We start from the raw sequence: 20113 nt of genomic DNA on the forward strand, positions 1-20113 counted from the left end.
GGTATCATCATCATCATCATGATATGCCACTCTCTCTTTCTCATTTTTCTTTTTCTCTCTCTCTCTCTCTGAATCTCAATATGTATTTGATACATGCATGCAATTGTTATGGAAAATTATTGATTTAGCCAGAAAAAAAAGAAGAAAAATTAACTTTAAAACAATCAAATTGATCAATTATTATTACCAATGGTGATTATCATTACGAAAACAGCAACAACAACAAGTTGATTTGAGTTGATTAGAATCATCATCATCATCATCATCATCATTGTTATCGTTATGGTGGATTGATATTGTTCATTGCGAACCATTGGTTATCAGCATTGTGTTCAATCATCATTTTAAGTTAATTTATTTATTACCAGATTTTATTGTTGAGTTTTTTTTCTGTTAAATTATAATATATCTATCGACAAATTCAATCAATGGGACAAACATTGCGAAGCATTTCGAATAGTTTTAATAATCATACATCAACAAAAAATGAAAATCATCATGAATTAGATAGTAAGAATTTATTTTTTTCTGTTACATTTGAATGTTTTTTAAAAATTTCAATTTTTCTCCTTTTTTTAGAACTTCCTGATTTAGCATCATGGCCACCAGAATTAAGTTTAAATGTATTGAAAAATTTAAATGCAACTGAACTTTGTTTAGCTGCTTGTGTTTGGAATGAATTAGGACGTGATGATCTACTATGGCAATCATTATGTCATTCTGAATGGCCATATACATCAATATATTTTCGTAAGGAAAAACCATTAAATTTTTCCTATCACAAATTATATCTAACATTGGATGAAGCTACCGTTACGTTCAATGCTGATTGTCATCTGGTAAACCAAAAAAAAAACATTGATTTTTCCATTTTTTGATTGGTTTTTTTTTCATTTTCATCGTAAAATATAGGGGATGAATTATTTTTTCAAAAATAACCTTATCGAAGATGATCCCGGTGAAATTGCTAAATTATTTTTTCGTGCAAAACCATTAGATCGTACACAGATTCGTCGTTATATACAATCAGATCTCGATGTTCTTGATCATTTAATCAATTTATTTGATTTTTCCAATCAAACCCTTTCGGATGCATTACGGCATTATTTTTCTGTATTAGAAGTACCAAGTCGTTATGATCATTATTTACATAAAATTGTCGAGAAATTTGCTTTCCGATATGTTCAATGTAATCAACCAATCACATCGAATCGACCAATAATTCATACATCGGAAACGATTTATGTTCTTTGTTTTTCATTGATTATGCTTTCAGCTGATCTATATAATCCACAGATTAAGAACAAAATGTCTAAACGTGAATTTATACGTAATGTTCGTCGTGCATTACGTGTACAAGATGATGAATTCTATGGCCATCTTTATGATGATGTTTATCTTCGTGGTCATATAGCTCATGGTGGTCATGATCATAATCATATGGTACAAAAATCATCATCATTATCATTGGGTCATTCATTTGAAAACATCCACCCATATCACCATCACCACCACCACCATCATCATCATCAGCAGCAGCAGCAACAACATCAACAACCTCGTTTTCATATGATTCATTGATTAGTGATATAAATCCAATCCAATTATTATTGAACTAAAAAAAATCTAGTCACACACATACACACACACACACAGACAAACACATAACCCATGCATTACGCAATATTAATGTATTTTTTTAATGAAAAAAAAAACATATTCATTCTCATGATTTAGTTTTTTCTAATCAATTGATGATAATAATAATAAAAAATTTTGTTATCGGATCACACAGATTTTACTCTTTTTTTTTTGTTTCTCTTTTTCGACATTTAACCGAACAGGTTCCTATTACAAACACATCATTATCACAATTATAAAATTGAAATTACGTAAAGGTCAAGCACACATATGTTTGTGTCCTGTTTATTTATATTTTTTTGTGTGTGTGTGTGTGTTTAGCAAAAGAGCATCTAGTATTTCAAATCAAATGAAATCATTTATTATCTAAATAAAATAAATTAGATTCATCCTGTCGATTGTTGTTCGAATTTTTTTTTTCATTCTGAAATTTCAATTTCCCCTTTTATATAACCTTCAATATATTATCATACACACACACACTGTGAGTTCCACGAAAAAAAAATCAAAACAAACAAACAAGCAAAAAAAACGTGAATGAATACACGTTATAACGTTAATTCATTCACACAAATTACGAATATAATATCAATGCGCATGCTGAAGATTTTTTTTTCTCTAATAAAAATTTTTTCTTGCTTATTTGGCTAAATTGTTTGCAAAATAATCAAACACAAATAAACACAAACACAAAAAAATGAAACTATTTGGCTATCAACCACCGAAACGTGTATGGTGTTGGTAGCTATAATTTTTTTGTTGTTGTTGTTGTTGTGATGATAATGATAATGAAAACGTGCCATGTTGTCACAAATTTTGAATGTGAATAAACAAAACAGAAAAAAAAACATCTGTCGTCCATGTATTGGCGGTGGTGGTGGACAGCCATTGTTTTTTGGTTTTTGTGAACGACAACAATGAGAAAAAAAAATCATCATCATCATCATCATATTCATCAAATAAATTCACTGATTCGATTGAATGAATGAATGAATCCAATTTGATTAAATCTCGATATAATAATCGAGTATTTGCTAATGTTTGCCAATTTTTTTTCTATTGCTATATACCAATTGTGTAATCTTATCATTTTTTTTTCTTTCATTTTGGTTGGTTGGCGATTTTTTTTTAGAGTCCTGTTGTTGCCAACATTTCTTAATATTTACATTTGTGATGGTGATGTGTGTGTTTGTGTGTGTGTTGACTGAAAAACAACGGCAATAAAATCAATATATATAATTTTTCAATAATCGGTTGTTGTTTTGCGTTTGTGTGTGTGTGTGTATGTGTGTAAAAAGGAAACGAATGTTTGATTTTAATCACTAAATATTTGAAAAATTCTCTGATTTTGTTATTACATCGAAAAAGACAACAACAACGACAACAACAACAACATCGACTACGAATGTAACAATGTCACATTGGGAACGACAATTCTTCATCATAACACGGACGATTGGATTAATTTTGATTTATTATTCATTTTCAATTGGAATCACATTCTATCAGAAATGGTTTATCAAAGTAAGTTGATTATTATTAATTTGTATATGGATTGTAAATGCAATTCTTCTTACAGCGTTTCCATTATCCATTGATTATTGTTGTTTGTCATTTGATCATCAAATTCTTGTTGGCATCATTATTTCGTTTGATATATCGACAAACAACTGGCATAACAAGAATTACTTTACATTGGAAAGATAATGTTCGTCGAATATCATTACCAGGCATTGCTTCAGCATTGGATATTGGATTTTCCAATTGGAGTTTTGAATTCATAACGATCTCATTGTATACAATGACTAAGTCAACATGTATCATATTTATACTTGCATTTGCATTATTATTAGACCTCGAAAAAAAGGTAAATTATCAATTAATTAATTGTTTGATCATTGAAATTTATTATTTCATTTCCTTTTTTTCCTACCAGCGATTATCGTTAATCGTCATCGTATCCTTGATATCAATTGGTCTCTTTATGTTTACCTATAAGTCAACACAATTTCAATTGAATGGATTTTTACTTGTACTTAGTGCATCGATGCTTAGCGGCCTTCGATGGACATTATCACAGAAATTGATGCAACGTAAAGAAAGTTGTATGTGTTAGTTGATTTTTTTTCGATGTTTTTTTTTTAAAAAATTTAAATTTAAATTCAATTTATTTATATTTATTTATTATAGCATTAAGCCATCCAATCGATATGATGTATCATATACAACCATGGATGATTATTGGTCTATTACCATTGGCATTAATTTTCGAATTATTACCAGCCATACATTATATTAATCATCATCATCCTGTTACATTGAATAAAAATGATTTTCCCACATTGGAAATGATACCAGATTTTTGGCATCTAATAATGATTGGTTCATTTCTAGCATTTTTAATGGAATTTTCTGAATATCTATTGTTAACATATACATCTAGTTTAACATTATCAATGGCCGGTATATTCAAGGAAATTTTTACATTATATTTAGCCGTAAATTTTAATGGTGATCAAATGAGTTTAACCAACTTTATAGGATTAATCATTTGTTTAATGGGCATTATTATTCATGTTATGCTTAAAGTGATGGATTCATATTCAGGTAATTCATTCATAATTAATTAATTCTTCTATATAGAAATTAAGAAATTTTCATCATTTATAGCTATAGATTCATCGTTAAAAAATACATTATTCATCAACAAAGATGATAAATCAATTGAATCAAAACGATTGCTTGGTGGTAGTAATGGTGGTGGTGGTGATGATAATAATAGTGATATTATTCATTTTGATATTGTTCCAAAAATTGCCTGTGGTGGTAACAAGAAGAACAATAATAATAATAATGATTCCAGTGACAATCTAATTTTTGGGGCCAAATCCATCTGAGAGAGAGAAAGAGAAAAAAAACATCAACAGATTGAAATCCACGTTTCATATTTAATCAAATGTCTTGAATATACGAAAGTATTATATTGATATGGATTTTTTTATTTACCAATTTTTTTTTATACACAGAGATTTTCTTTGTTTTTTTTTCTTTATTTAAAAATAAATGAAATTTTATTCATTCTTTATTATCCATGCTGTTTTTTTCTCAATTGTAAATCAGACACGCGATAATTAAGACGTTGGAATTTGTTGTTGTTGTTGTTGTTAAATTGAATAATCCACCGAGATTACATCATTTGTTACCATTTTAAGATGTATCTATAAGATACATCATCATCATCATCATCATCATCAGGGCCATCCATGTATGTTTCCGTAAATGGACATTTTATACACTACAAATTTGTGTGAATGAATAGTTTTTTTGTCTATAAAAAAATCCATGCCAAGGATTTTTGTTTTCTTTTTAGCCATAATGCTCTCCAATATAATCATCATCATCATCATCATAATGGAGGCGATTAACCAGGTCATCGTTTTTTTCTTCATTGTTTGTTTCTAAATTGAAATGAAATCAATCAATATATATATAAATGCTAGTTTTGCTTATTCATTACCAATCATCTGTTTGTGCGTTTGATTTGTTTGTTTCGGTATTTCTGAATTGAACATGAACAAAAAAAAAAAAAAAAATAATAATGTCCAATACATACCAACATACGGACATACAATCAATTGTATACAAAGAAAAGAATTACAAAACAGTCAGTTGGTCATTGAGTAAATCATACAAATAAAAATCCATTTATTGATAAATACAACCAACCAACCAACTAACAACAACAACAACAACAACAATTGAACATTAGAAACAAACAAACAAAACAGATAGAGCATCATAAACCCGAAAAAAAATCAATGAATGATGTAAAGTATATACTACTTGGTGACCACCACCACGACGACACAATACAATTCAATGTTGTTCACAACAGGATTTTTTCTTTTCTTTTCTTCTTTTCCACATTGTTATTTTGTTGTTTATTATTAGCATCATCAAATGTCAAATCAGATGTCTATTCGAACGTTTATTCGAATCTTCTTCTAATCGAATATCTGTCGTTTTTTCGTTGTTGCAAATTTTGTTTTTTTTTGTATCGACCAAAATATTTGTTTATCACCATTTTTCAATCATTTCCTGTATGAAATTTATATGTCTACCTTGTTTTAATTGATTTTAATCAAATCAGACATATATCATCATCATCAGATGATGATGATTTTTAAATTACTATCATCATCATAATCATCATCATCATTGCGATTAGAAAGTTTTTACTTTTTTTTTTTTGAAAAAAAACCGAAGATTTGAAAGTTTCAAACAGACAAACAAACAAACAAAAAAGTTATTTTCGTTCGATTTTTTTTTCTTTCTTCAAATGACACACTAATAATAATCATCATCATGATAAATCGATTGAGAGAGAGAGAAAGTTAGTGAGAAACAGAAAAAAAGATGATGATGATGATATGGTCACCATATATATATATTATCATTATCATCATCGACACAACATTACAACCATCAAAATGGATCATTTCGGTTTCATCATATAACAATTTTTTCATCATCATCATCATCGTCGTCGTCGTTATCGTTTTTTCCTCTAGTCTTCAGTTTTTATCCATGGAGAAAAAAATTTTTTTTCTTTACATTTTTTTTCCTCCTCTTTTTTTTCAAACAAATGAATCGATAGATAAATTTTTTTTTTCGAATGACAGACCAAATGATGATGATGATGGAAAAAATGTATATTTGTGGATCAAAATGATTTAAAAACGAAAACAATGGTCTTGAAAATCTTTTTTTTTTTGTTTTGTTTCGTTTGTTGATATTTTTAGTTCATCATCATCATAATCATCATCACAGATATTGTTTCCGTGTCAATTTTAGAATTTTTTTTTTTTTTTTAAAAAAAAAAAATTCGAATCACGCTTAAATCAAAGTGTGTACTTGACTTTAGTCACACACACACACAGAAAATGATCACAGAAATTCAATTAAAATGATAATAACGGCAGTTGTAGAATGAAATCTCATCGTCTATTTCTTTGTTTTTCTCTCTCTAAATTGAAAATCAAATTATTGTTTTCACGGTGTGTGTGTGTGTGTACACATGACTACCGCCCTCAACCCTTCAGACAATATGCCTTTTTTTCATTTTATCTATTTTTTTCATTTTGTTTTGTCAGATTTCAACCATCAAAAAAGCAGAAAAAAAACTCGAAGAAATTGAAAAACAACAATAAAAAAAAATTAAACTATAGATTGATTGAATTGAACTAGAAAGAAACTCTTTTTCATTTTATGAAAACAAAAAATTTGACAATTGAATTAAAACAAAATGGAAAAGAAAATCAAAAGAAATCATCATTTTGTACCATCCGATCATCGATCATTCAATGTGAACAACAACAACAACAAAAACACCAACCACCAAAAGACACCAATTGATAAATAACCGAATTGGCAATTATCTGGTTATAATAATATTGTAAAATTCAAGGCTATATCTATTAAGGTTTGATTTATATATTAATTTGTTCGCTTACCATCACTTGTCTATTTATTTATATTTAATTAACGATACTAATTCGTGCCATGGCCCACATATTTTTTTTTATTAATAAGAACGAAAAATTGATCATCATCATCATTATCATCATCACTAGACTATCATACACATCGGTTTATTAATTATCGACAATGTGATCTGAATGAATCTTCAAAATTTTGGTTTTTGTTTTTGCCTGCAGAAAAAAAGGTTTCGTTGTTGTTTTTTTTTTGTTGAACAAACAACCATTAAGATTTGGGTGAAAAGAAAATCGACAGAAAAAATTTTGCTCCATGTGTTTGTGTGATCAATCATTATTCTCGAGAGAGAGAGAGAGAGAGAGAGAAAGACATTGAGAATTCGAAATGACAAACATTTTCAAGTGCAAATATCCGAAAAAAATGATTCATATATATATGAAACCAGGGACATGAAGATTTTTTTTCTGTTCTGTTTCACTTTCAATTCATATTTTTTTCGTCATAAACAACCATAATTAGATCATCATCATCATCCGGGCAAACGAAAAAATCCATAGGCGTATGCTTTTTTTTTGGTGAAAAAAAACGACACACACACACACATCCACCATCGTAAAATAAATAAAAATATCCTACACCCTATTCCCTATCGTATCAATAGATGATATTTGGATTCTTGATATTCTACAGTGTAGAATATACACATATATCACAAGAATACGTAATAATAATGGAATTATAGAGGATCAACGAAAATGAAAAATGAATTTGACCAAAGCTATATATATATGTTTGCCCCTGGCATTTGATGATTGAGTTTTTTTTTTACCTACGTCCAGGTACAAAACCATAACGATGATAAGAAAGTAGAAAGAAAAAAAAATGTTTGTCTCAATGTCTCAAAGATTAAGGTGTCATATATATATATATATATTCATTCTATAAGGCGATCAATCAATCAGTCAGTCAGTCAATGTTGTGTATTTGAGTATGTGACAATTTTATAAATACCGACGACGATGATGATGATGATGATGATGATGATGATGAGTGCATTTTATATAAAATCCGGTGATTAAAATGAAAAAAAAATTCCATTCATTCATTTTTGTTCAAATCAATTTGCAGGTATGATCGAGCAATTTTGTTTTTTTTTACTATACTAAACAAAGTCAAACCGGTGTCGTTATGGGTTAAATTTGGGGAAATTTATATAGTGTGTCAAGTGTGTGTGTGTGTGTGTGTGTGTGTAACCAATTTTTTTTTTTTGTTTCTCGATCATCATCAAAAGAATTATAATCCCCCGATATTTTTAGTTTACACCCGCATACACACACACACACACACACACAGAGAGAGAGAGATCATGAAATTTTTTTTTTAACCCATTCCTGCATCACTGGTTGGTTGCTTGGTGCAAAAAAAACGGGACATTTAAAAAATTTCTTATGATTAACCAATAATAAGACATGCAATGGAATGGAATGGTATCACGAGTTGTTGTGGCCAAATTTTTTTTCTATTTGATCCACATTTTAGATATTTCTTTATCAGATTTTGTTGACATTTTTTTTTCTTCTTTTCTCGTTTTTTATCCATAAGATAAGATTATTAGATGTTACCATCGTCATCATCATCATCAGTATGTGAACGGGGTAACACAGACACAGACACACACACACACACACACTTGTAAATCACTGCCATTATAAATCTGATTTTTTTTTATTTTATTAAGTGAAAAAAAATCCAAAATGACATCTATACACACACACACACACACAAATGACAAATTGATGATTTATTCATGGACTAAATAAATTCTAAAAATCAATTGGTCAATAGCATCATTATTCAATGTCATGTTTTTTTTTTTTTGATCTTTCTCTTTTTCTCTCTTTTTTCACATTATTGTCCCAAATAAATATACACATTCCATTCATACAATTCATTCAACACCAATACATCACACACACACACACACACACACACACACACACACACACATCTATTATATTACATCAAATAATCATCATCATCATCATCATTCAGAAAAAGTATTGAAAACAATGATGATGATGATGATGAGAGACACAACATATACACAGTCATCAATTGGCGCCTAACTTGTTTTTATATATTATTAAATAAAAAAAAAAAATCATACACACACACACACGCACTTTATCAAACATTAGATAATACTACTACTACTACTACCACTACTGCTACTACTGCTACTATGACAATATTACGTGGATGTGTATCATCACAAATATATAACTTCTACTTCAATGTATACTTTTTTTTTTTTTTTGACTTCTCTTTTTATTAAGAAAATTTTTTTTTTTTTTTTTTTTTTTGATCTTTTCATTTATTCAATTCTCACTTTACACATATATATTGCACATGTATATTAAAAAAAAAAATAGTTTTCCTGTCAACCAAAAAAACTTATACATCCATCTTTATCTGGATATCATTTTTTTTTATCGGGAAATAATAATTTCATCTATATAGATGAGTTTCTGTGTTTGTGCAACCTGTGCTACTATGACAATTTTTTCTGGCTGTTTTTCAAAAACACCACCACCACCACCACAACAACAACCGATTATGATGATGATGATGAACAAAACAGCAAGCAAAACAGCTTCTTCCATTGTATATGAAACTCTTTGGACCACTATCACTCATCATCATTTCATTTCATTTCATATATGTTGTTGTTTACAAAGTGTATTTTTTTTCGATTGGTTTCTTTTTTCCAATTTTTTTTTTTTCGTTGATCGGGTCCTGGTTTTTTTTCCCTTTCATTTTTCGATTTATTATTCGTTTGAATTTTGTGATTTTTTTTTCTTGGATATAGATATTCTTCTACGATTTTTCTTTTTAATCATCAAACATTATATAATATATAATATATCTATGTTCATCCCCTCCCTTTTTTTTCAAAGTGTGCGTGTTTACAATTATTTCTTTCTTTCTTTTTTTTTTGATGTTGGTGTTTGTGTGTGTAGGAGTACGAAGTGAAAATAAAATGAAATTCCTGAAATTTAAGCTATTGTGATTTTTTTTTCTAAAATTGAAAATTTCCAAATGAATTATTTGTCCATATAAACAAACAGACAGACAGACGAATGAAAGAAAATTGAAAAAACGCAAATATAACAACAACAACAAACAGCAAAACCAAAATTTATTCATAGTGCTGATCTATTATATAAAATTGAAATCTTTACCTCGATATTTTTTTTCAACAAAAGAAAAAAAAAATTTTATTGTCTTTCACGATTTATAACAAAATGATAATTTCTTATAATCAAAATTGAAAAAAGAAAAACAACCAACATCAAAAAATATACGCCATCAATAAATTTTTTTTTTTTTTTTTACAAAACAACCTGCCGATCTTGAAAGTCACACACAACACAACAGGTGTACAGTACAACATTTTTATTTTTATCATTTAATTTGCGGTGTATGTATGTGTATAATTATCATTTTGGCCATCATCATCATCATCAGCAGCAGCAGCAGCAGTAGTAGATCAATCATCAAGTGATTTATCATCTTTAAGAAATAATTTTTTCATTTGACTTGACAAAAAATTCTTTTTTTTGTCCATCTAGAAAAATTTACCAATTATCTCATCTCATTCTGAATCGATCGCCAATGATAATCAATTTGAAAAAAATTTTTTGGCTATTTCAACCAAACGATTAACGCCAGTTAACTGTTTTTTTTTCTTGTATCTCGAAAACATCGATTCAATTTTCCTTCAACAACTGATCATCATCATCATCATCATCAGAACTAGTTTTATCCTGTCGTTCGGTGTTGTTGTTGTTGTTGTTGTTTTGTGAATTATAAATGTTCAATGATACCGATACGAAAAAATCAATCAATCAATCCAACTTAACTCTCGAATGATTCAAAAATTTCTGTGTGTATGTTAAAAACAGAAAGAAAATTTTTTTTCTGGATTTTCATTTTTCAAAATTAAATCTTCCTTCAAATTTTTCCATTGCTGTTATCCTTAAGATTTGTCTGTGACTATTTTTACGTGTGCTGCTTTGCATGGGATTTAATTTTTTTTTCTTTTCCTCATCATAATAATCAGATAACAAGTGTTTGTGTTTAAAAAGAAAATCTTCATCGACAACAACAACAACAACAACAACAACAAAAATGTCGCATCATAGCGACGAAGCAATACCATCGGCAACGTCCGATAGTTTTTGGGAACCAGGAAATTATAAAAAAACTACAAAACGTACTGAAGATGGTCATAAACTATGTAATGATTTAATGACATTGGTAAAAGAACGTTCTGAAATTGAATATGCATATGGAAAAAATCTTCGACAATGGGCAAAAAAATGGGAAGAAATTATTGTTAAAGGACCTGAATATGGTACAACCGAATCAGCATGGAAAGGTGTACTTGGTGAAGCTGAAAAACGTTATGATTTACATATGAAAATTAAAAATGATCTAGAAAAAGATGCCATAGCCAAAATAAGAAATTGGCAAAAAGATAATTATCATAAAAATGTAATGCATATAAAAGAAAAAAAAGAATTTGATGAGGCGTTTAAAAAAGTAAGTTGTTACATTTTTGTGGATTATATTTAATTAATTTAATTGATAATTATTACATATAGGCACAAAAACCATGGGCCAAATTATTGAGCAAAGTCAACAAATGTAAACAAGATTATTTTAATGCTTGTAAAAATGAACGTTCAATAACTAATCAAGAAAGAAATGCATCTGGTGATACATCATTATCTCCAGATCAGGTATTTATATTGAATCCTGGTTGCAATAATTGACATTGTGTCATTGATTGATTGATAATTTTCATTTTTGTTTTATACTTGTTTGTATTAGGTAAAAAAATTACAAGATCGTGCACAAAAAGCAAAAGATGAGGTACAAAAAACGCGTGAAAAATATGAACAATCATTGAAAGAGATAAGTAACACTAATTCCAGATATATTGAAGATATGGAAGCCGTTTTTGATCGTTGCCAAGAATTTGAAGATAAAAGATTGAAATTTTTCAAAGAAATTCTATTCACCATTCATAATTGCCTTAATCTACCAAATATGCCTGAATTAGCGACCATCTATGAAGAGTTTAGGCATACGATACAGAATGCCGATGCATCAAAAGATTTGAAATATTGGTCAAACACTTATGGTGTTGGTATGGCCATGAATTGGCCTCAATTTGAGGTGAGTAAATTGTTTTTTTTTTATTTTTTTTCAGCTAAAATCAATTTTCACACATGTGTGAATGTCTGAATGTGCTTGTCGTTTTTCTAATATTTTTTGTTTTTTTTTGCATGTATATATTTTATATTTCAAATTGAATGTTCGTTTTCGTTATCTTTTATCATCATCTTTTTTTTGTTTATCGTATCTGTGTGTGTGTGTGTGTCGCATTCGTAATTCTGATATTTATGATATTACCTCGTTCGTTGATGATGATCATGTGGTTATTTATTTTGTCTATTGACATTCACCGATGCAATATCTACACCAAATCAAAAACAATTGAATGTTTGGTTACCATTACGTTTTTTTTCTATTGTTTTTTATTTCAATTTCCTGATTCAAAACAACAACAACATCAACAAAAAAATTATTCATTCATTCCAGGAATATTGTGAAGAATTTCGTGAAATAATCAAAAAGAAAACGACGACCGCAACAACGATATCGGAGAATGGAATCACATTGGTTAATCAACATAAATTGACCGAAGAATTACCTGTAATGTGACCAATTTTATTTTGTTGTTACCTATTTGTGTCAATATGTTCGGGTCTGCTTTATTTCCGTTTTGTTTCTTTTATTTTTTTCTCTCTTTCTATAGCCTTCTATATTCATTTGTATTTCATTAACATCTTTTTCCAATTGTTTTTAATTTCTATTTTATTTTATTTTATTTCACTTGACTAACTTTTCGGTGTTTTTTTTTTTGGTGACTGTCTTATATAATCGATTTTTTTCCTTCATTAATTTCTTTTTTCATCTGATTTCTTCATCAAATTGATTGAATCTGTTGTTTGATTTAATTTTGTTTTTCTTCCACCTTTTCTTTTTCACCACCCTCATCCACAAATAATAGGAATACAATCATGAATTAGCTAGCATATCGAAAAAGGATAAAAAAAACATAAACAATGGATATAATAATGGTGACAATGTTGTACTATCCAACTATCAGACTGAATATTATTCCGATAATAATAAAATTGATCAATCATGCAATAATAATGGAAATCTGAACAATAATAATAATAACACTACTGCCAAAAGGATAAACACGTATGTGTTCTATTTATTTATTTATTTTTTCATTGATTTTATCTATTTCAATGTACATCCATCCATCCAGAACAAACGGTAAAAATGATCCAGAAAATCCATTTGAAGATGATCATGAAGATTGGGAAGATTATTCCACAGAAGCATTAGTAGATAATGGTGAACCGGGTGTACTGGTCAAAGCTCTTTATGATTATGAAGGTGCTGAATCGGATGAATTATCATTCAAACAAGGTATTTAATGAATTTATTTTTTTTCGATTTTTTTTCTTCATTTTATCTACTTTATAAAGGTGATATATTTGAAAAATTGGAAGATGAAGATGATCAAGGATGGTGTAAAGGCCGAAAAGATGGCCGTGTTGGTCTTTATCCAGCCAATTATATCGAAGTTCTTTCAACTAATGCCTCGTAGCTCAAAATATAAAAGTATATCCGCTCTCTCGCTCTCTTTTTTCCCGCAATTCTTCCTCAACTATCATGATCATTTTTATTAATTTTGATTAATATCATCATTCATTCACAAACATTCACTCACATACACACAATTTGCAATCAATCAATCAATCAATCAAAAAAAAAAAAAAAAAATAAGAAAAGAATTTAATTTATTGAATCAAAGTTAACAACAACAACAACAAAAATCGACTGACAATGGAAGGCTGAATTGTTTTTTTTTTGTTTTGTTTTACATTTCATTTATATACACATTTTATAAATAATAATAACTAACACACACAAACAAACACATGAAAAAAAAATTATCTTTCAGACAACAACAACAACAACAACAAAAATGTTATATGCTGATGATGAGATCTACAAACTATGTCAAATAATAATACGTTCCTATGATTATATTCTCGTAAATTCAAATTTTGTTTTGTTTTGAAAAAAACGCATAAATAATTCAATGATTGTGATGTGATTTCAACATCATTGAATAACAAACAAAATTCAACATATTCCAGATGTTCAGCCATTTTTTGTTAGTCCAAAAAACAAAACAAGAAAAAAGAAAGTTTCGAAAATTATTGAATTCTTTTTTCGCACAAAACAAAAACAAGACAATACAAAATACTTGGGATATTTTGTAGCAAATTTCATTTTTTTCATCCCCCAGTGCTTTATTTATTCACATTTTTTCATTCATTTGTACTTTGTACATGATGATGGTGGTAAACAAAAAAAGAAGAAACAAATGTTTTTATGTCAAATGTAACAATATTAATATTAATAATAAAATAATAATAATTGGTGTTATTATATACAACAACAAGTCAATGATTTAATTTTTCGAATCGAAAAAAATCTACTTCAATATCTTTTGTATGTTTTTGATGAAATTTATAAGTACATGGTAGATCATATCGTAGTTTGGCCAGAACTTTTCCTTTGGCACCGAAATCATGTGCTTTTCGAAGAACATGATCACGTGTCGAGGTTTTATGTAAGCTATAAACAGTACCGGATGATAATTCTAATGCTCTTCGTAAGAACATCATATCGATACCTTTGTTATTTTTCGTACCAAATGGTGGATTCATTATGACAACATCAAACAATGTATTGTTCATGAATCGTGACCATATGGAGTTATCACAAACATCGGCACACATCGTGTCGAAATTATTTAGAAAATTAGGCTCTTCATCTTCTTGCAGACATTTACGATTAGCGACACATTTTTCAATAGCATCCGGATCAATATCCACACCGAGTACAAATGCAGCATTAAGACAAGCACAAGATAATCCAAGACGACCACATCCAGTTCCCAAATCAAGTATCATTTTATCTTCGATATCATCATAGGAATTCATCGTGAATAACATACGTGCACCAATATGATGGCCGGTTTCATATTGTTCAAGCTGTATTTTTGGATTGTCGAAACCATCAATGGTTTCCAATAACATTTCCAATTGAACGAGTTTCATGATTTGGAAAATAAATTTAAAAATTCAAAATTAACCAACCAGACTGTGTACATGCACTATCGCAAATCATACATCATCATCATCATCGATTCAAACTATCGATTGTAATCGAAAAATTTACATTTCGTAATTTGCATTGATTGATTCGAAAATGGATAATGAGGAAATGAAAAACGATGAAATTATGGCACTTTCAGCCATTTATGGTGATGATTGGAAAGTAGAAAATCTCGACACTTCCACCTTTTCGTTAAGAATATTCTCTGAAAACGATCCAGATAAAATTCATCCATCAACTATAGAATTTCGATTACCACAAAAATATCCCAGTGAAGCAAAACCCATGATAACAATTTCAGCACCATGGATGTCTCGTGAAGATAAATCTATGCTCATCGATGATATCGATACAATCTGTGATGAACATCTAGGAGAGAATGTATTGTATATGATCATTGAAAAATTGAAACAATTTATTAATGAAAAAATATCATTTGAAAAAATCGAAGAATCTAATGAAATTTTACAAATGAATGAGAATATCGAACCTGCCAAGATTATGATATATCATGGATCACCAATAACCGATCGAAAAAGTACATTTCAAGCACATTTAGCTTTTGTGGAATCATTGACAAAGGTGAAAAATGTTTTAGTACAATTGAAAACGAATAAAAAGATTGATGAAGCAACGCATAATATTTATGCTTATCGAATTATCGATCCGGAACGTGCCAATAAATTGGATCAAGATTATGATGATGATGGTGAAACGCATGCAGGATCACGATTATTGAAATTATTAGAAAATATGGATGCCAAAAATGTTTTAGTTATAGTTTCACGATGGTTCGGTGGAACATTATTAGGTGTGGATCGATTTCGTCATATACAAAATGTGGCCAAAGAATTATTGGTTAAACATAATATTGGCAATAAATAAATAAATTGAATTCTTAAGCACTCATTACAGGTCGATGAAGTTTAGCTTCTAATTCATTGGCACTTGAATAGCCAGTACCACCTCTTTGAAGTGGAATAATATCCGATTCTTTCAATGGTTTATCATTGATCGGATCAATCATATCTTTTTTGATTATTTTTTCCAAACATTCTTCGGTAACAACAGAACCACTGAATGAATGAATGAACAGACAGATAATCATCATAAGATTAATATTCAGAAAAACTTACGAAGTTTTTAGTACAACACATCGTGAAGAATTTGTTAAAATATCACCAGAAACGGCACATTTATACGTTGCTCGATATGGATTAATGCATTTCGGATCGACCGGTGTGAATTTCACTTCAATCAAACGATTTGATTTCAATGCTTTTCCGCTCATTGGACATCGAACAATAGTATCTGGTTTTTTTGTTCGATCTTCGGTTGATGGCGTAAGATTTGGTATCCAAAAACTGGGCAATTGTTTATCATTTCCATTATTCATATTGGATATTGATGATGATGTACTGGCTTGTTGTTGTTCATCATCATTATTACCACTCAATACTTTCATTGTTTCATGGTCAGAAAATTTTTTCGTTTTTGTTTCATCATCTTTTTCCATTGATTCCTTTAATCGTTGTTCATCTTTTTGTTTTTCTTTTTCATATCGTTTTATATTACGCATTATTTTTGCTTTTTGACGAATAATGTATTCAAGAATCGCTTCTTTATCATATAGATAACCATCTGGGCTGTTGATAACAACGGATAATTAAAAAAATTAATGAATGTCTGTTTTCATCCTCTCTCTAGATCTCGGATCTGAAAATATATTTACGTTAAAACCGGATTACGGCATGGTTGTAAACTTAGATTACAAGCATTAAAATCTTTTACAGAATCTTTATTCAATCGTTTATGCTGTGTTCCATAACCACTTGATTGATTATCACGTTGCCGTTCATGATATGAATATACTGATGATGCTGTATTATTTTTTGCATGTCGTGTCATTTTTTTTTTGTGAATTTAAATTTAAAAATCGATGATGATAAACAAACAAAAACACCGATTGTTTATGTCCTATTATTTATGAGTGACATCATCATGGCCAGAGAAAAAAAAACCAGACCTGCGTTCATCGAAAAATCCAAAAAAATATATAGGCGTTTGAGAAAGAGAAAGAGAGTATTTAGACGTCGTCGTCATCATCATCATGATAATAATCATCATCATCAGGCAGATTGAAACGCCACCACTTTAATGCTATTGTACTACTGTTGTTGTTGTTGTTGGTAGTCGCTTTTTTTTGAACCCGAATGAAATTGCATCCTCTATCCACCGCCACCACCACTCACTTACTCACTCGCCCAATAGTGAAAAGCTCCAATTTTTTTTATCTCTGTGCATGGTTTCAATTTGGTTTTTTTTTGGTGACTATATATTACTCTCTACTACGTACATTTTATATTTCTATAGTCTTATCTCCAATATAGAAGCATTTTGGCTCCTCAAAAAAAACAAAATCCTCATCATTTTTATGGTAATAGTCATATATTATTATTAATCGAAGGATTCATCATTGCTACGACCGCTATCGGCTAGGTAAGGATTGGCCAGTTACGCCTCTTGTATTTTTCTTGTTTTTTTTTCACCATTATTATAACATATCTCTTTTCACATATTTGCCATTGATATTTTTGATTTTTTACCATCTAGAATTTTTCAACAGTTCAATTTGACGACTACGACGACATTTGATTTTTCAAAATTCCATCATCATCATCATCATCGATTCTTCTTAACATTCGTTTATATTCACAAACCAAACCAAACAAAACAAAAAATATAATTAATAATGTCTAATGAAGCTGAATTATCACCAGTTTATGCACCATTTTTCGGTGTACTCGGTGCCGCATCGGCTATCGTATTTAGTTCGTTTGGTGCTGCATATGGTACGGCAAAATCTGGGACCGGTATCGCAGCCATGGCTGTCATGAGACCTGAACTTATTATGAAATCAATTATTCCTGTGGTCATGGCTGGTATTATTGCCATTTATGGTTTGGTTGTGGCCGCCATCCTAGCCAACAATATTGGTGAAGGTGGTCTTGAAAGTGGTGGTTATCATCTATACAAAGGTTTCTTGCATCTTGGTGCTGGTCTTTCCGTAGGCCTTTCCGGCTTGGCAGCTGGTTTTGCCATTGGTATTGTTGGTGATGCTGGTGTTCGTGGTACAGCACAACAGCCACGTCTTTTTGTTGGTATGATCCTTATTCTTATTTTTGCTGAAGTCTTGGGTCTTTACGGTTTGATTGTTGCATTGGTTTTGGCGACCAAAAACTAAAATTCAAGTAATATCTTTCATTTATTCACAATTGAATCATCATCAAATTTTAATTTCACGATCACACCATCATTATCATCGTTTTTTTTCTTTGCAACTCATGATTATTCACTTAATCTCTTTATCACAATTCCCGATTGATTCTTCATTATCTCTCTCCATACACACACACACACACACACACAAATTTATTCTATTTGATCAAAAGGTGAAAATTCAATCTCAAAAACAATGGTTTGCTTAGTTACATTCAGCTAAAAATTCCTGCGCATACAGAAAACAGAAAAAAAATAACCGAAAACGCCCACTCGCCAAAACTCTAAAATCAATCCACGTTTTAAAATTTGTTTTGATTGTAAAAAACAAAATTTAATTTATCAACGTTTTTGAACATCACCATATTCATCTAATAATTATAACCAAATGTTTGAAGAACAGAACATCGTTTTTTTTCACACAACAATCATTCCATCCCAAAGAAAAAAAAATATTGCAGGTTTTGCCGTTTTTTTCCCTCGAATCTTTTCTCCATGTTATTGATATTCATTTTTTTTCTTTGATTTTTTTTGTGTAAAAAAATTTGTTTATATTTACGTTTCACATCACATACATAAACACATAGACATTGCATTGTATTGGTTGTGTTTGTGTGGTAAGCAACAACAACAACAACAACAACAAAATAAAACGAAAGTCATAGGTTAATGTTTTTCTTTTCCAAAAAAATGATTTGATCAAAAACAAAAATTATGTTATGCTAATTTCATTTTAATTATAATGAATAATCAAGAAATTTTGTTATGTATCATAATAATAAACATTTTATTCCAGATTCATCAAAAAAAACATTCAAATTGACAAAAAAAAATTTTGAATTAAATAAAAATTATCATTTGGTGTGTGATTCGTTTTCAGTTTCACAAAAAAAACAATGATTGATATGGGTATTATGTCATATTACTATAATCTTCTGGAAAGCCCATTTTAATCGCATCTTCATATGTTTCATAATGAGACAGGAACATTGTATGACAACAGAATCGTTTTAATCCCAATTCCTTGAATAATGGTCTAAAAAGTGTAAGAAATGTATTTCATCATTTGAATTTGAAAAAAATAAAATTTGATCACATACTCTAATCCATTTTCAAGATTATCATTGGAAACTTTGGCTATTTGAAGTCGTTCATTGTATTCATTCCAAAGATGTCCAATTACTTTGCCACAGGTCCAACATCGAACAGGAAAGAGCATTTTTTTAGGATTTAGAATGATAAAAATTTCAAAAAAAAAATAAAATAAAATGAAACTTGAAAGAAAATAGCATCACAGGTGAAAATTGGAAATATCCATAAAGGACGTATCCAATCTTTTATGACAATTTCGACTTTT

General features: G+C 29.3%; 8 protein-coding genes across 9 annotated transcripts; 5 read left to right on the forward strand and 3 right to left on the reverse strand.

Moving 5' to 3' along the window:
- Positions 1-27: 27 nt before the first annotated feature.
- LOC124491682 (F-box only protein 8-like) lies at positions 28-1784 on the forward strand. The gene is made up of 3 exons (XM_047054367.2): positions 28-510; positions 580-839; positions 913-1784. The coding sequence occupies exons 1-3, from the start codon at positions 429-431 to the stop codon at positions 1579-1581; spliced, it is 1011 nt and encodes a 336-aa protein (XP_046910323.2). The 5' UTR covers positions 28-428; the 3' UTR covers positions 1582-1784.
- A 536-nt stretch (positions 1785-2320) lies between these two features.
- Positions 2321-4726, forward strand: LOC124493021 (solute carrier family 35 member C2). 2 transcript variants are annotated; one of them, XM_075733526.1, is made up of 6 exons: positions 2321-2668; positions 2774-3165; positions 3221-3508; positions 3578-3752; positions 3832-4248; positions 4312-4726. In XM_075733526.1, exons 2-6 carry the CDS (start codon positions 3055-3057, stop codon positions 4536-4538), a joined length of 1218 nt encoding a protein of 405 aa, XP_075589641.1. In that variant the 5' UTR covers positions 2321-2668; positions 2774-3054; the 3' UTR covers positions 4539-4726. The 2 variants fall into 2 exon arrangements, with proteins under 2 accessions (XP_075589641.1, XP_046912015.2); XM_047056059.2 differs by having other exon boundaries at positions 2325-3165; positions 3578-3746.
- A 1600-nt stretch (positions 4727-6326) lies between these two features.
- On the forward strand, positions 6327-14758 carry Synd (protein kinase C and casein kinase substrate in neurons protein Synd). Its single transcript, XM_075733544.1, has 8 exons — positions 6327-7123; positions 9570-11742; positions 11805-11942; positions 12034-12381; positions 12808-12921; positions 13280-13479; positions 13550-13713; positions 13773-14758. The coding sequence occupies exons 2-8, from the start codon at positions 11329-11331 to the stop codon at positions 13892-13894; spliced, it is 1500 nt and encodes a 499-aa protein (XP_075589659.1). The 5' UTR covers positions 6327-7123; positions 9570-11328; the 3' UTR covers positions 13895-14758.
- Positions 14561-15526, reverse strand: Mettl5 (Methyltransferase like 5). Its single transcript, XM_047054181.2, has one exon. The coding sequence runs from the start codon at positions 15417-15419 to the stop codon at positions 14760-14762; it is 660 nt and encodes a 219-aa protein (XP_046910137.2). The 5' UTR covers positions 15420-15526; the 3' UTR covers positions 14561-14759.
- Positions 15482-17166, forward strand: LOC124491521 (protein IMPACT). Its single transcript, XM_047054179.2, has one exon. The coding sequence runs from the start codon at positions 15571-15573 to the stop codon at positions 16360-16362; it is 792 nt and encodes a 263-aa protein (XP_046910135.2). The 5' UTR covers positions 15482-15570; the 3' UTR covers positions 16363-17166.
- On the reverse strand, positions 15875-17497 carry LOC124491520 (nitric oxide synthase-interacting protein). The gene is made up of 3 exons (XM_047054177.2): positions 17210-17497; positions 16614-17123; positions 15875-16553 (listed from the first exon to the last, which is right to left on the reverse strand). Exons 1-3 carry the CDS (start codon positions 17383-17385, stop codon positions 16376-16378), a joined length of 864 nt encoding a protein of 287 aa, XP_046910133.2. The 5' UTR covers positions 17386-17497; the 3' UTR covers positions 15875-16375.
- Positions 17498-18086: 589 nt separating this feature from the next.
- Positions 18087-20055, reverse strand: LOC124491526 (DNA-directed RNA polymerases I, II, and III subunit RPABC5-like). The gene is made up of 2 exons (XM_047054184.2): positions 19857-20055; positions 18087-19792 (listed from the first exon to the last, which is right to left on the reverse strand). Exons 1-2 carry the CDS (start codon positions 19973-19975, stop codon positions 19669-19671), a joined length of 243 nt encoding a protein of 80 aa, XP_046910140.1. The 5' UTR covers positions 19976-20055; the 3' UTR covers positions 18087-19668.
- Positions 18230-19617, forward strand: LOC124491524 (V-type proton ATPase 16 kDa proteolipid subunit c). Its single transcript, XM_047054182.2, has one exon. It carries the CDS (start codon positions 18230-18232, stop codon positions 18719-18721), a length of 492 nt encoding a protein of 163 aa, XP_046910138.1. The 3' UTR covers positions 18722-19617.
- Positions 20056-20113: the final 58 nt, after the last annotated feature.

The sequence above is a fragment of the Dermatophagoides farinae genome, chromosome 1 (genome assembly GCF_024713945.1).
Source record: "Dermatophagoides farinae isolate YC_2012a chromosome 1, ASM2471394v1, whole genome shotgun sequence".
NCBI lineage: Eukaryota > Metazoa > Arthropoda > Arachnida > Sarcoptiformes > Pyroglyphidae > Dermatophagoides > Dermatophagoides farinae.